The sequence below is a fragment of the Microtus oregoni genome, unplaced genomic scaffold (genome assembly GCF_018167655.1).
Source record: "Microtus oregoni isolate MIOR12 unplaced genomic scaffold, Mior012 000031F_ref0000149, whole genome shotgun sequence".
Taxonomy (NCBI): Eukaryota; Metazoa; Chordata; class Mammalia; order Rodentia; family Cricetidae; genus Microtus; species Microtus oregoni.
The window spans coordinates 29322511-29337107 of record NW_024543090.1 but is presented as its reverse complement, the minus strand read 5'-3'; the positions used below and the strand labels follow the sequence as shown (position 1 = coordinate 29337107).

Below are 14597 nucleotides of genomic sequence, written 5' to 3'. Positions count from 1 at the left end.
AAGAAGGTTTGGCAGCGGCCGTCAGTCGTAGTAAGTGCGTCACAATAGAGTTTGTAACTCCGAGCGCAGCTCCGCCCGGGTCGAGCGCCCTCGGCCGCAAGGTCCCTCCTGCTGCCAGCCCCCTGCGCGCCACCCCAAACACGAAACCATTTCTCTCGGGAGCAACCTTGCCGGAATGTGTCCACTTCCAAATGGGGGCCATCAGAGCCATCCCCTTGCAAGTTCCACATCTAGCTGCGCGCGCTCGGCAATAGCCGGCGCGCGGCTGCTTCCACCCCGTAGACTCTTTAACTCCCAGAGCCACCTCGCAAACTCACGTCCTCCCCTTCCCTTCCGAGCGCGGTGTCCAGCGCCGATCAGACGACCCCTGAGCGTCGCCACCGAGAAGGCAAGGAAAACAATGCCGAGCCGTGGGCTCCAGAGTCCCGCGCCTGCCCGTCCGCCCGCCGCCACGCTCCGCTGGGGAGCCTAAGGTTTCGCGCGCCGCGCCTCTGGCCCGCGCTGCACCGGCCGCCGCCGGGATCATCCTCCGCCTCCTCCCGCTCCGCCCCTCGCGCGCAGCTCCGGCCGCCGCTCGGGCACCGCCAGCCCCGCGCCGCTGGCGCCGGCTGCCAATGCTCCCCATTGGCCCGCGCTCGGTGGCTCCCCATCGTAGCCAATGGGCAGAGGCGGCGGGGGCGGCGCCTACGGGTCAGGCAGCCGAAGGCGCGGCGATTGTTGACAAACTCGCCGCCCAGCGCCACTCAGGCTGTGCCGGCCGCCGCGGCTCCGGCTAGGACTTAGGGGGCCGGGCTGATTCGCTCCGCGCCCCGCCCCGCCCCTGGGCCCGGTCCGGACGCCGCGCGCCCTGCGGGAGTTCCCGCCGCCTGGGCAGCGGGACTCTAGAGACAAAGCGGGACCCGCGCCCTCCTGGGATCCGCAGGACCAGGATCCCATTCCAGGCCACTCGGGGCAAAGACCGTAATGGCCTTCGCTGTCCCGAGCTGAACTTCTCTGCAACTTCACCTGTTGTGCCCCATGTGTCACCGACACGCACCATATATGAACGACCATCTCGGGTCTCTCGGGCATGTACCTCCAAACCCCCGGCCCCCAGGGTCCAGTTAGCCTTTCACAAGCAGTGCCTGCCTAGGGGCCATAGGCCCGGGAGATCACAGAGCCACCAGCCTATGCGACTGGGTCCCGCTGCGATCCCGCTTCATAGAGCCGATCGGTTAGTCAGCTGCCCGTGGCTCGGAACTCGCGTGCCCTAAGTGGTCCTGGGACGCCTACGCGATCTCTCGGCTCCTGTAGATACTGTGGCCCTCGGCGTCCACAGGACGCTCGCAAACTGAACCGGGCCGACGGGGACATCTGTGCAACAAAATCGGGCACTGTGGCCAAACCGTGGCTTGAATGAATACAAGCAAAGTCAGGGCGCGTGTGATTTTAATAAACCTCCGCAATGAAGCAGCGCCAGCGAAGAGCCAAGTCTACCGGCCCGTGGCTAACGCGCGGCTACTTCTCCCGGGCTGCCTGGCTCGCGGCGACGCTTCCCGGCTGGACGCGCAGTCGGCGGATCCTCGCCTCCAAGCCGAGTCTACGCGCCCTCCCGGCCCGCGAAAGATGCCTCAACAACCCTTCGTGCGGCATCCCGACCCAAGCCAGACTTCGGCTAAATACCCGCAGCTTCTGTGCCTACGACCTTTTCCCAGAAATGCCCTGCTAGGCAGGAACCGAGGCCGGACTTTGCCGCATTCGCCTCCTGCAGCCGCGCGCCAAGCGGGACAAACCAGCGCCTCCGCCCGCACGTGCGACACCAGAGACTCTCTGCGGGTGAGGCGCCTCTCTTCCATCCGTCCCCGGCCTGCGCCCCGAAAATCGCGAATCGCGGAGAGTTTACCTTGCGTTTCTCAGTCCGAGAATCAGAGTCAGACATTGGGGGGATGAGGGCCAGGGGAAGGGCGCCGAGGCGGTGGCGGCGGGGGAGCAGCAGAGGTTGGGCAGATTTAAGTGGGGCACGGTTCGCAGAGCGGCTGCAGGAATCCGGTGACGGCGACGGCGGCAAGGACCGCAGAGCTCCAACCAGCTGGTGACCCAGTGCCTGCAGGGAGCGAAGTGAAACCAGCCTGGCCCAGTGACTCTGCTCCTACTGGGCCCCCGCTCCTGTGCCCAATCACCGCGGGCTCCGCCCCCGCTCGGTCCAGCCCTCACTCAGCCGGAAAGCAAGCCCCACCCCACTCCCGCGGCCCCCCTGGCCGCTGGCGCGTGCAGGCTGCGACAGGTACTGGCGAGGGTAGCCCCGCCGCGCGCGCGCTCCGCCCACCCCAGCGTGTTTACCCTAGTGACTTGGCCTGCGGGCAGCTGCTTGCAAGCCCTTCCTCCACCCCAAACGTACCCGCCCCTCTCTGCCCCTCCCTGTCCGCCGGGAGCGGCCACCTCGCAGAGCGGAACTTAGGGGGCGCTCAGGGCACACTGCTGTGTCCAGCCTGCCTCGGGCACCAGTGGGAAGTCTGAGAACGAGTCCCTGCGCGCTTGCTTTGCGGAGCTTCTCAGCCCCAAACCATGGGGCCTGGGTTGGTGCAAGAATGGGCACTAGCCTTTGACTGTCCTCTCCAAAAATTTATGGCCTCCGGGGAACCCAAATTAGCAAAATGTTCACCCCTCCTCAGCTGTGCCTCAATGCAGGACTCTTCAACACCACTGTCTTGCGTCGCCATTTAGGTTCTCCCTGGTCGTGAGTGGTGTGTGTGTTGTTGTTGCTGTTGTTGTTTTCCCCAGTGCCCAGTTTCTTAAGAGGTAGGAAGGACAGTTGAGAAAAGTCAGGGAGATCCTAGGTCTACAGCTCAGCTTCGGGTCGCAATAGGCGTGCACGACAAGCATATAAAATAGGGAATGAGAAAGAAACTATAAAAGGATAACTATAAGGAAAAATGGGGATGGTCTACTGAGGAAAGACGGTTGTGCCGTGCGTTATGTCTTTAAATTTTGGGGGCTCAGACTACCGCCAAGAATTGTCCATCAGCCGGCTGAAGCTGGCGACTGCGGACGGAGCAGCAGATTTCGGGTTGTGCTGGCAAAGCCATATGGGAGTCGAAAAATCCCCTGATCCTCCTGAGGCCTTCGTGTACCCAGTCGAAGTCTTGAAGTCAATGGTGCCACACACCCCACCCCCAACCCCTTTCACTCTCTCACCGCGGACACCTGGAGAAGTTGTTCTGGAAATGGAACATCCGGCATCCTAAGTGTGAAGATTAAAGAAACTCGATTTAAGGACTACCCAGCCTGCATCCAGGCTGGCAGAGAGAAGGAAGTGACCTTTTCATGAACAAGTGACGCGATCTATCGTCCCAACTTCGAACCATCTTGGTCATTTCGGTGTTTATAGGCGGTTCTAACGTCAGCGTGACACAGCACAGCCCTGGGTTAAAGTCTTGGTTCTCAGGTGAATCCTGAGAGAGATCAAAGAAGCCACTGGTTCCCAGGGGAGCTGGGGGACTCACGGCAAAGCCATGTCCCTTCTGTGGGTGAGGGGTGTTCGCTACAAGAGCGCACAGGGCATTGGCGTGGATGCAGCCAAGCAGCGGCAGATCCAGTTCTATCCTGACCAAGGCTGCGAGTTAGCGCTGTGCGTTGTCCACTCCGCATCCCACCCATGCAACCCGGTCTGCTACTGCTCCTAGAGTCCTCGGCCAATAACAAGTCTGCCTGCTCCGCGCTCTTGGCCGGGAGCCGGCACCTCCAAATCGGGCTAGAAAAGAACCACACAAGAAAAAAGAAAGTCTTTATCGCCCCTTCTCTTTGTAGGAGCAGGCTACCCAGGAGTCTACCGATTTTGCAACTCTGGGCACGCTAAAAGAAACCATACAGGCACTGGGGAAAGCAACAGACTGGGCTATGTGCTCTTATTTAGGACTTAATCAGGGAGATGGTCTGGAAGTGGAGGCTCTTTGCATCACCGGAGAATATGGCAGTTTAGCGAGCTTCCACCAAATGCCTCACGACAGGTGGCTGCGAGCCCTTGGGCCCTTGTAGCCTCCCCCCCCCCCGCAGTGTCAGAAGAACTCCTGGGATCAATTTGCTGGCAGAGAAGAGCAACGTGGGAAGGGCTAGTGGGTCACCCGTGCCTTCCCGAGGCTGGCAACGCGATATAGAGAGAAGGAAGAGAGACGATAGCTAGAGTTAAGAGTGAAACCGGGCAACGCCAAAGTCAGGACATAAATGAGAAATTCATTTCCGCCTGTGCAATCTCTCCAAATTCCAAAACCAGTTTATTGCAGCGATTCCCCAGGCCCGCGTCCCCTACCCCTCCAAGCTGCGGGAGCATTTTTCTATCGCTTAACTTATTAAACCTCGCGTCTACGCTTTTCTAAAGGGCAGATTATAGTGTAGTGCTATGAAACGTTTGTCGCGCGTCGTCCTGCGGTCCGGAGATCGCCTACCTGGTGGGACCAGCTCGACTCCAGGATCACGCTCCCCTCTCTCTCGCCAGCCCGTTTTCTAGCAGAGCTTGAAGCAAGTCTGATTCACTAAGCACCCCTTGTTGAACTTTTGCCCGCACTTGGGAGCTTTCCTCCGCCTCTTTTGCCCGAGGGTGTTTGATTTTTATGTTTTGATTTTTTCCCCCAGCACCAGAGTTTTTCGAAGTCACTTGGAATCTGAGTCACTGATGACAGCAAAGGTCTTTGGTGGCATCAGGCTCTGGGCAAGACCACCGAATCGTCTGAGGATCCAGCGCAGCGGCTGGGAGAGGTCAAGGCAAGGGCCAGGAGAGGTTAACAGACCAGGATAAATCACTGTACTCCCCGGGTTTCCATCTAGTCTCCTTCTCCCGCCCCTCCCCCCCGTCCTCCTCCCCATAACCTGTCCTGAGCCTTGTCAACCTTAGCCAGATCTCCTCCTCTGCGTGACCCAAAACCCCCGAGTATGGTGGTCGTGCACCTGTCACTTTGGCCCCTGCTCCTACTCTGGGAGTATTTGAAGGGAACTCCATGGCAAGCTGCGGACGGGCCACTACATTTCTTGCCCTGCTGGTTAATAGTCTGGCTCACAGTTTGGACAGCTGGGAGCGCGCCCCTTCCCGCACCAGCGTTGGCGTAGGCGCGGGGTAGAAGGCCCAGGCAGCCCGGGGGTTGGGAATTCCTGCGATTGGTGCATGGAGGTTGGTGTGTGGAATGTTAAAGGCAGAGATCACCTTCAGGGCGTCATCCTTCACGGACTCGCACAAATCCAGCAACTGCAAAACACAACACAAAGGGACAGGTCGGATGTGGGCGCGCTCACGGAGGACTTTCCATCCGCCCCCAATCACTCACAAGGGCTGAAATTCTCCACAACACAGGAAGTTATTGTTTCAAATAAACCTGTATCTTCTTTAAAATTTCTAAGTCTCTGACCCCCAGGTCCTGCCGAAATCTAGGTTTTTCTGCTAAGGGTTTATGGGTTGGAGCTCTTTCCCAAGATTATCTTGGTAACTAAGAGACCAAAGTCTGAGAATTAACACTGCCTCCTCTTAGCTCCCTTTTCTTCTTCCCGCCCTTCTTCTCCACCTCTGGAGTGCCACCCTCTGGCGCGTAGAGGCAATTGACAAGAAGAGTCTCTGAAAAGATGGAGCGGCAGAAGGTGCCAAGAGAGCCTGAAAGGCAGGGAGCGAGGGTCCCCAAGACTGGATGGACCACCAAGCAAGCCAAGGCTAAGCGCCGCCCATCACTTTCCGTGCTCTCCAACAGTGGTAAACGGACTAGCGGTCCGCACTCTGCTAGCCACGGTAGGTACATCCCGATAGACTTCCCAGAAAGGAGGGGCTGTGGCAGGCTAGAGCTTTGGAGAAGTTGCACTGGCTGGCTGTTTCTATTTCATTTTCTGTGATTTGAATGCCAACACACACACACACACACACACACACACACACACACACACACCACATCCAAGGCAGAGAAAATAAAGGATTATTTTTCTAGGTCTGAACAAGGGCAGAGGCCTGTTTTTCTTTCCCCAAAGTAGCTACATACTACAACTCTGACATTTTTTTCAAGTCTTCATAAAGCTAGCTATACATTTCTTTGACTAAATCACAACAACCTCCAGGCTTCATAGTTTATTTTCATGGTTTTAAAAACCACTTTTATGGGCCCCGCCCTTGTCCTTGTGTGCTGCCCATATTTTAGTACTGATTTTTTTCTGCAACACCCCTCCAAAACCATCTCAGGCGTTCAGAAACTATAGTGACTCCCAAATGAAAGGGGGAGAGGGGAAAGAAGTGTGGCGGGGAGGGCACATTCAGGCCCTCTTCCTTAAAAATGTGCCCTATTGTACCTGTGATTTCTAATGAAAAGCTTTGTTCTTCACGCACTGTGGTTAGGCACCATGAAATAAGGACTGAAAAGACTTTGATCACATTTCAAGATGCGACAAGACAGACTGCAACTGACTAGATTTCCAAGTCTGTAATTAATACTCTTGACAAATCCCCAATAGTCTGTCAACTCTAGATGTCTTTAACCACACATTTCAAAACCATGAGATGCTATACAGTCCCCGAACTCGCCACATGCCGTCATGTAATTAGTCAAGATAATGTTCCCTTTGGGGTCCATTAAGGCGGCGAGGCCAACTCTTGTCAGGTCATTGCCAATGGGGGAAACTGGCTTCGAAAGAGGGCTTGTGAGAGAACACTATGGGTTTGGTTTGTCTAGTGCTAACTGTAGACTTAACGGTCAGAGGCAGAAATTACATGATTTCTATTTGCTGGGAAAAGGAGGAGGAGAAGGAGGAAGAAGAAGCACCAAATGGCTGGTGAGGAAGATTATTTCTATACTCATAATCCTCCAGGAATGAGCGCACCATAGACACTGGAAAAGAACACCAACCGCCTAAGAACACCAAACATTTCCTGGTGAGAAACTCTCTAAATCTCAAGCTATTGCTCACATAGTCTAAAACACCTGTCCTTCTGGTTTTCTCCATGTTCACTGCAGTAGAGCACTGAGTGTGTAGATGGGATAGGGCTCCTGTGGTACACCCTGCTTCCATCCAGCTCTGCCTATTAATAAGTTCATAATCATCCCCCTCCTTTCATTTCCAATATTTAAACTGTAGTCCTGCCCTGTGTTGGGTGCCATGATGGACTTGAAAAGCTTACCGACACGCGGCACACTGGAGATAGTCATAACCTCTTACAATCAGGAAGCTACTGCAAAATTTCAGAGGCTTCAAAAAAAATGAAACCTGAGTAGGGCCTGGCGATATGGCTCAGTGGTTAAGCATACTTGCTGCTCTTGCAGAGGACCTGGGATCAGTTATCAGTACCCACATAGTGGCAGACAGATCTCTATAACTCCAGTTCCAGAGGATCCAGTGCTCTCTTTTGGCCTCCCTGGGCACCAGGGACACACATGGTATATATATATTTACATGTAAACAAACACTCATACACATAAAATAAAAATAAATCTTAAAATAAAATAAAAACTTAATCCCTTAATAAAAAAAGTGCTTGAATAGGGCCTGCAGAGATGACTCAGGGGTTACAAGCCCTTGCTGCTCTTTCAGAGGACTGTAGTCAGACTTTCTTTGGATCACCAGCTCCCAAATAATGACATGGAGACTTCTTAATAATTATAAAAGCTTGGGTTTAGCTTAGGCTTGTTCCCAACTAGGTCTTATAATTTACATTAACCCATTTATATTGATCTATGCTCTGCCACACGGTTCATTACCTCTCCTCATACTGGACATTCAACTTCCCCATGTCCGCTGGCAAATTCTCCATGCCTCAGATCCCTTCCAGAGTTTCTCTCTCCAGAAGTTTCTCCTACCCTCTCCTGCCAAGCTATTGGCCATTCAGCTCTTTATTAAAACAATCAGAAGGTGTCTTTCACACAGTGCCATCAAATATCCCGCAACAGAGGACTCAGGTTTGGCTCCCAGCACCCAGGTTAGATGGTTCACATCTGCCTATAACACCAGTTCCAAAGGATCTGATACCCTTTTCTGGCCTCTGCAAGTACTTGCATGTATGTATGACACATAAGATAATAAATAGCAAATAAGGAAGCAAGCAGAAGCATTAGGATCAAGATTGTGGATATATTCCTATGTAACCTGAAAGAAAGGATTTCTGTCCTGTTTGGCTGCCTATCCCCACCTCCTCACACTAGTGTCTTCTCTTCTGATTGACTCTGCCAGCACAGCCAACGCCAGTCAGGATGGGATAGCCTTGTGCCAGCAATCCTAAGCTTCCCACCCTCTCACTCAGCAAGGCCCTGACAATATAGGAGTTTTCAGGGTGTGCTACCCCACCACTGTTTGACCTCTGTGCGTAAGCCTTTTCTGCTTTTGTATGTCTTGCCTCTTTTTCCAGCTCCAGATGTTTTTGGGGAAACCCAGGTTGAAAGGCATGGAGAAATGAATAGCTAATCAGATGAGCCTGTTTCCTGCTTGAACACTGTGCTAGAGTCTTTATATCCATCCCATGAATTCTAGAGGGACATATGGTTCGTTCAACCAGTAGAATGTCGAGAAAGTGAATCCTACAGCTGAGGCCTTAAAAGAGGCTTCACAGTTCCCATTCATGCTTTCCTGGGACCCTGATACCAATTTCTGTCCTGTATCACTTGTTGGAGGATGGAAACCTGATGAAGAAGGACCAAGGAGCCTTGACTCACAGGCAGCACCCACTGCTGATGCTGTCAAAGGGCTACCTGTCCCTCCCAGCACTTTGTGCCCTTTTGACTACAACTCCAGCAATGATCACACTGAAGACTGCCCAAAGAACTGCCAAGGTTGCAAGCCTCACAGAACTGGAATTAAACACGATTGATAGTTAATATTCAGAAATGCAAAGCAAATAAACTTGCTACATCAATTTACGCCCTTTTCAAAAGGAACCAGTTGGAGTTAACTTCCATTGTGGACTGTTTGATATTGAGTAATTTCTTGTCCATTATTTTCAGCCAACTTGATTTTTGATGAACCTGGATATTGGGAGAGAAACCAAAAAAGAAGAGGAATTGGGGCTGAGGATGGCTCAGCAGTGAAGAGTGCTTGCTGCTCTTGCAGAGGACCTGAGTTTTGTTCCCATCATCTACATACAGTTATAAGTACTTGTACTTATATCAAACTTCATGGGATCCATGTGTGTGTATACACACTGACACAGAGACATACATACACCTACATACACCTACATAAAAACTAAAATGAACCTTTTTTTAAAAAGCAAGAGTGAGTATCTTCAGGGCTGGAGAGATGGCTCAGGGTTACAGTGCTTGCCACAGACACACACACATGTGAGGACCCACACCTGAGCTATTCAACGAGAGACATCACATAAACTGGTACAACATACATCTTCCATTCCAGCACTGCTGGTGGAGGTGGGGATTCCTGGGGATTGCTGACTAGACAGTCTGGCCCACTCAGTGAGCTCCAAGCTTGGTGAGAAACCCTGTCTCAGAAAAAGAAAAAGAGGAAGAGAGCTACCGAGGAAGACACTCGATGTGGACTTTGGCTACCACACACACATGCACACACACATGTACACCCATGCAAACACACAAGCATCTACACACAAAGGGGTGGGAATCTTGGTCCAAAGATGTGATGGGGATAAAATTTAAGCTACTGGTAAAATGAGGTTTCTGTATTGCTTTTGTTTTGTTTTTGAGGCTGAGTCTTAACTGTACAGCTCTGGCTGGCCTGAAACTCGCTATGTAGACCAGGCTGTTCTCAAACTCACAGCTATCTACCTGCCTCTGCCTCTCGAGTGCTGGGATTAAAGGTGCGCATTACCTAGTCTGATATTCTGTATTATATATGGTTATCACTTAATATCTTTCTCCTGTTGTGACGCATAACTGGCATTTTTCACTGAACACCCAGAGGCCTTGCTCTGGCTCCTTCCCTACCCATTTACACTCCTCTAAGACTTTTACCTTGGGTAATTTTGATTATCAACTTGATTGGATTGGTAAACATATAGAACGTACATGAGACGACACACCTTTGTGTATGTGTGTGGAGGGACAGGGGAGGGCGGGGGAGTTCTGATAGCTTTTAAGGAGAGGACTGCTCTGAGCCAGGAGAACCACTTTGAATGCAGGCTGAACCACCCCATCCGCTGGGGGACCTGGCCTGGATAAAAATGGGTGAAAGCCAGCTGAGCGCCTGTCCCTCATCCACAAGATGTGAGGAAGCTCCTGCTGCCATGCCTTCCCCAATGGTAGACTGGACCCTTGAGCTGCGAGCCTACATAAATCCTTCCTCCTTTGAATTGCCTCCTGCCGGGGATCAGTCACAGATATGAGAAAAGTAAGACAAATTGCTTAGTCTTTATAAAGGCTAACACTGTCTCGTGGAGTAGCCAGAGATCAAGTCCTCCACAGGTAACATGCCACCTTAGCACCGACTCACAGTACAGAGGTCCACATGTCCCATAGGCTTACAAAGCATCACCTCTCACCTGACTTTGAGATTCTCTCTTCCATCCCTCCCCCCATGTGGAGATAGGGCTCTTCCATCTTTACTGACTATAGGTCCATTGCTCATGGCAGGATCACTCTTTATCTTGCTTGAACCCCCAGTTTCAAGAACACATGCTCCCCATGGCGTCTTCTGTGGTCAAGATTCAGTAGGCACAAAACAGAATCCTGTGGGTCGAATCAGTCAGGACTCCAGCGGAACACTCTGCATCCATTCAGATCCTAGCTGACAGTGTTGGCAGAAGTGGAAAAGTTACATTTGAAGATGCTGCCCTCCTAAGCCAACGGTGGCGGTGGCGGCAGCAGGAGCAGCATGTCATTCAAGCTAAGTGGAGATTAGGACAGACAGACAGACCGTCAAAATGTCCTTCCTGTCACAATGTTTTCAACTGAGTAACACAGCATTCAACTATTTGCTAAGAATTCCTAGAAATGCCCATTTCAGTGAAAGAGCAGGGCTTTGACCCTCAACACTGCCGTTCTAAACAAGGTACGTTTCTTATCGTTACATGACTCTTGCACGGACTGAGCATATAAAATATCATTATTTCTGGCTGAGGAGATGGCTCATTGGTTAAAGTGCTTACTGACCAAGTTTGAGGACTGGGGTTCAGGTTCCCAAAGCCCATATAAATGACTATTGGTTATGGAGGTCCATCTGTAATTTCAGTCTTAGAAGGCAGAAACAGGATCTTCAGAGTAAGCTAGCTAGAAGACAAGTGATATCAAAGAACTCTGGGTTTTATTGAGAGACCTTGCCTCAATGAATAAGGTGGAAAAGGATCAATTAAGGATGACTCTTGATATCAATCTCGGGCCTCTGCGTGCATGCACATATACATGCATGAGCATACACGTATGCCCACATACATGTAAAACATGCAAACATACACATATGCCACACACACAAAGATAGAAAAATGATGATGATGATGATGATGATGATGATGATGATGATTTGTGATTCACGGGCTTGAATCCAGGACCTCATACATGTCATGTAAGCATCCCACCCCTGAACTACATCCCTAGCCCTCCCACAATGATTATCACAGATTCTCTAGTTAGCACTAAATGTGATTTCCTTATTATCTGGCATTTCTTTTACTGAGAATGCTTAATCACCATTACCTAAGACAAAAGCGCTGACACAGAGGCACCAACTTTAACCACTTAATAAAGCGTCTGACATTGATTCAAGCTGCTGCTGATTCATAAGAGGACAAGTTTCTAAAGAAGTGCGCATCGCTTTCTCTTCAGAATACAGGAAACCATATGAAAGTATTGGCAATGGAATTAAAGTAACCACAGGGCTGTGCTTGGTAGCATTTTTAACAGACAAAGGCATTTACACAAAACGAGAAAGAATATTCAATTAGGTGGTTATCATAGAGCTGCAGCATTAGTTTCACACCTTTTAATACCAAAGAATATGGTATTTTAATCAACTGATGGTTTAGCCTGATAAGGTACATACCCAAGAGGGAGTGATTTTTCAGTCGCAAACATTTCTTCAAGGGCAGAAGCCTCACAAGCCGCCAGAACTAAATACATCCCTTTGGCAGCTTCAGGGAGTGTTTCTGAGACTAGGATACATTCTTGCAGATACCAAAACCTATGGGTGCTTAAGTCTCCTGACTAGAATGTGGTAGTATCTGCAACCTCTGCAGACCTTTCTGTGCCTTACACCCTCGCCAGTCTGATATTCCGCACCACGGAACTGCTGGAGCAGTGTCTGCTACTATGTTTCAGGTTTCCCAATTCTAGCCATGTTAGCTCAGCCTTTAGCGCCTCCCCCACAGGATAAGCCCACACTGCTATCTGTGTACGTTCTAGACAACTTCTCACCTCATGTTTGAAGCGTACAGGGCTTCTGGTTTATCCCCAAAGACCTCATTTTTCTAGGAAGTTGTTTCATCATTCTTCCTGGTCTCATTACAGGTGGTTGTGAGCCACTATGTAGTTGCTGGGAATTGAACTCGGGACCTCTGAAAGAACAGCCAGTGAGCTTAACCTCTGAGCCACCTCTCCAGCTCCTCATCATTCTTTCTTAATCGCAGTGCCAACCCACAGAATGGCTATGCTTTGTCCCAATTCTGTATCTTCTTCACATGGGAACAAAGTTCTCTCAATGTTTTTCACACCCTAACTAGAATCAGTAACCCTTGCAAGTTGCTATTAAAATCGTTTGTGTCCATGAAGATAAAACTTCCAGGATGCAAACCTTCTTGATAATAATGACAGATGCACACTCCAAAGTTGAATACTTAGAGGGGCTGTAAGTAGGATATGGACTTAGGAGACTTAGGTGTGCAAGCAAATACAAAAGAATAGTTGTGTATTACTACACCTAGAGCATGTAATTGGAATATGTACAATTAAACATACCATTTAATAACTTTAAGAACATACGAATTAAGGCTAAATGTAATGAAGTATGGCCAAGACTTCTATTACTGATTTAAAAAGGTCTCCTGGTGACAATGACTGAATGGAGTGGCACACCGTGTTCACGGACTGTTGGAGTATCAGCTCTTTCCAGACGGACATTAGAGTCAATGCAAAGATAAGCAGGAAATGTTCAGGCAACTCTAAACTGTATAGAAAAATTAAAAAAGAATCCATAGGATAACCAAAACAATTTTGAAAAGGAATACAATATATAGGAGGTCTGTATTATTCAACCAATATAAGATTTATTATAACCACCAAGACAAAATTAGTGAAAATAGAAAAATCAACGAATGGAATATGAAGCCCCAACCCCAGCAACCTCATAAGTGTATGTTCAATTGATTCTCCCAGAAGAAGACAAAGCACTTCACTGGACAGAGAGAAGTTTATTTACAAGTAGGGATTAGACACTTGGATAACCTTCTGAAAATCAATCCACCTCTGCATCATCCTATACCCAGAAATTAATTTGAGATAGGAAGTAGACATCATTGTAAAAGCAAACACCATTTAGTTTCTAGGAAAGCATGGGTGTGCCTCCTTACAGCCTTCAGTTAGCAAAAGTTTCCAGAAAAGACACAAGGGCACTCGTAAGAAAATTAAAAACCGACAACTTAGATTTTGCCAAATCTAAAGCCTGATGCTTATCAAAAGATACAATCGAGAAAGTGAGCAGGCCACGGGATGGGAAAATTAAAAGTTTTTGTGTTTACAGTGTCTAGCAAATTCCTACTACATAATATTATGTAGTTTTTAAGAGGGCGGAGGATAAAATTAGATATTTCCACACAAATATTGACATAAAGGACCAAAAAGCACTTGAAAGGATGCTCAACATCATCAGAGGTCTGGAAAATGAGTATTAACAGAGAGAGGGAGTATATCCACGAGTGAGCACATCTAGCACAGGCTGTGACCTTGAGACTTGTCTGGTGTAGGTTGTGACCTTGAGACTTGCATTCTCTGTGAATATTCAAGCCTGAGGTCAGCTGGAGGTGAAGGCCAGTTGCCAGAGGCCACAACACAGCATAGTTCTAAGAGCTAAGAGACTTGGGGAGGGAGAAGAGGCAGGGAGAGGCCAGAGAAGTCTCCATAAAGAAACACTATCCAGAATAAAAAAGGAATGAACTAGGGAATCTCAGACACATGCTGGGCAAGGGTCAGTCTGCGGGCCTCCATTCTTAGGAAGCTCTGTCCTGAGTTATAGACACTTAGTGGGAGCTGCAGGGGACACGGGCAGGCAGGGATGGGAAGGTGACTCCCACTTCTCAGGCAATGGGCACTTTCTGCAATAAACATTTGTGTTATACGATCTGCCTTCTGCTAAAACTCACCAAAGTGTACCAAAATTCACACATCTAGGTGTAAGCAAAATCAGGCCCATTTTTTTTTATCTTAATTTTGTTGGTGTTGTTTGGTTTCTTGAAATAGTGTTTTTCTGTGTAACTTTGGAGTCTGTCCTAGAACTCGCTCTGTAGACCAGGCTGGCCTTGAACTCACAGAGGTCTGCTTGATTCTACCTCTTGAGTGCTGGGATTAAAGGCGCGTGCCGCTGCTGCCTGGCTTATTTTAATTTTTAATTTAAAAATTTAAGTAAAAGATAAAGAAAGATTAAAACAATTTTAGGGGAAGCAAACTTTGGTTTTTGTAAAACATAAAAAGTAGCATCTACTATCTCTATCA

At 49.5% G+C, this 14597-nt stretch overlaps 2 protein-coding genes across 3 annotated transcripts in view; both read right to left on the bottom strand.

Annotated features, from left to right (window-relative positions):
- The window catches only part of LOC121465824 (bcl-2-like protein 11), a 36757-nt gene extending 34780 nt beyond the window's left edge, over window positions 1-1977 (bottom strand). Inside the window, exon 1 of one of the 2 annotated variants that reach the window (XM_041679232.1) lies at window positions 1883-1977. Coding sequence is in view for 1 of the 2 variants with exons in the window: in XM_041679231.1 (XP_041535165.1) it covers window positions 318-526 (209 nt within the window). In the remaining variant the exon portion in view is untranslated. Of the gene's footprint in view, window positions 1-317; window positions 527-1882 lie in introns of those variants that run through there. The other variant, XM_041679231.1, reaches the window with a different exon arrangement.
- A 3007-nt stretch (window positions 1978-4984) lies between these two features.
- LOC121465587 (acyl-coenzyme A oxidase-like protein) overlaps window positions 4985-14597 on the bottom strand; it is a 300287-nt gene continuing 290674 nt past the window's right edge. The window contains exon 19 of the mRNA XM_041678830.1: window positions 4985-5215. Coding sequence (XP_041534764.1) covers window positions 5027-5215 — 189 coding nt within the window. The 3' untranslated portion in view covers window positions 4985-5026. The remainder of the gene's footprint in view (window positions 5216-14597) is intronic.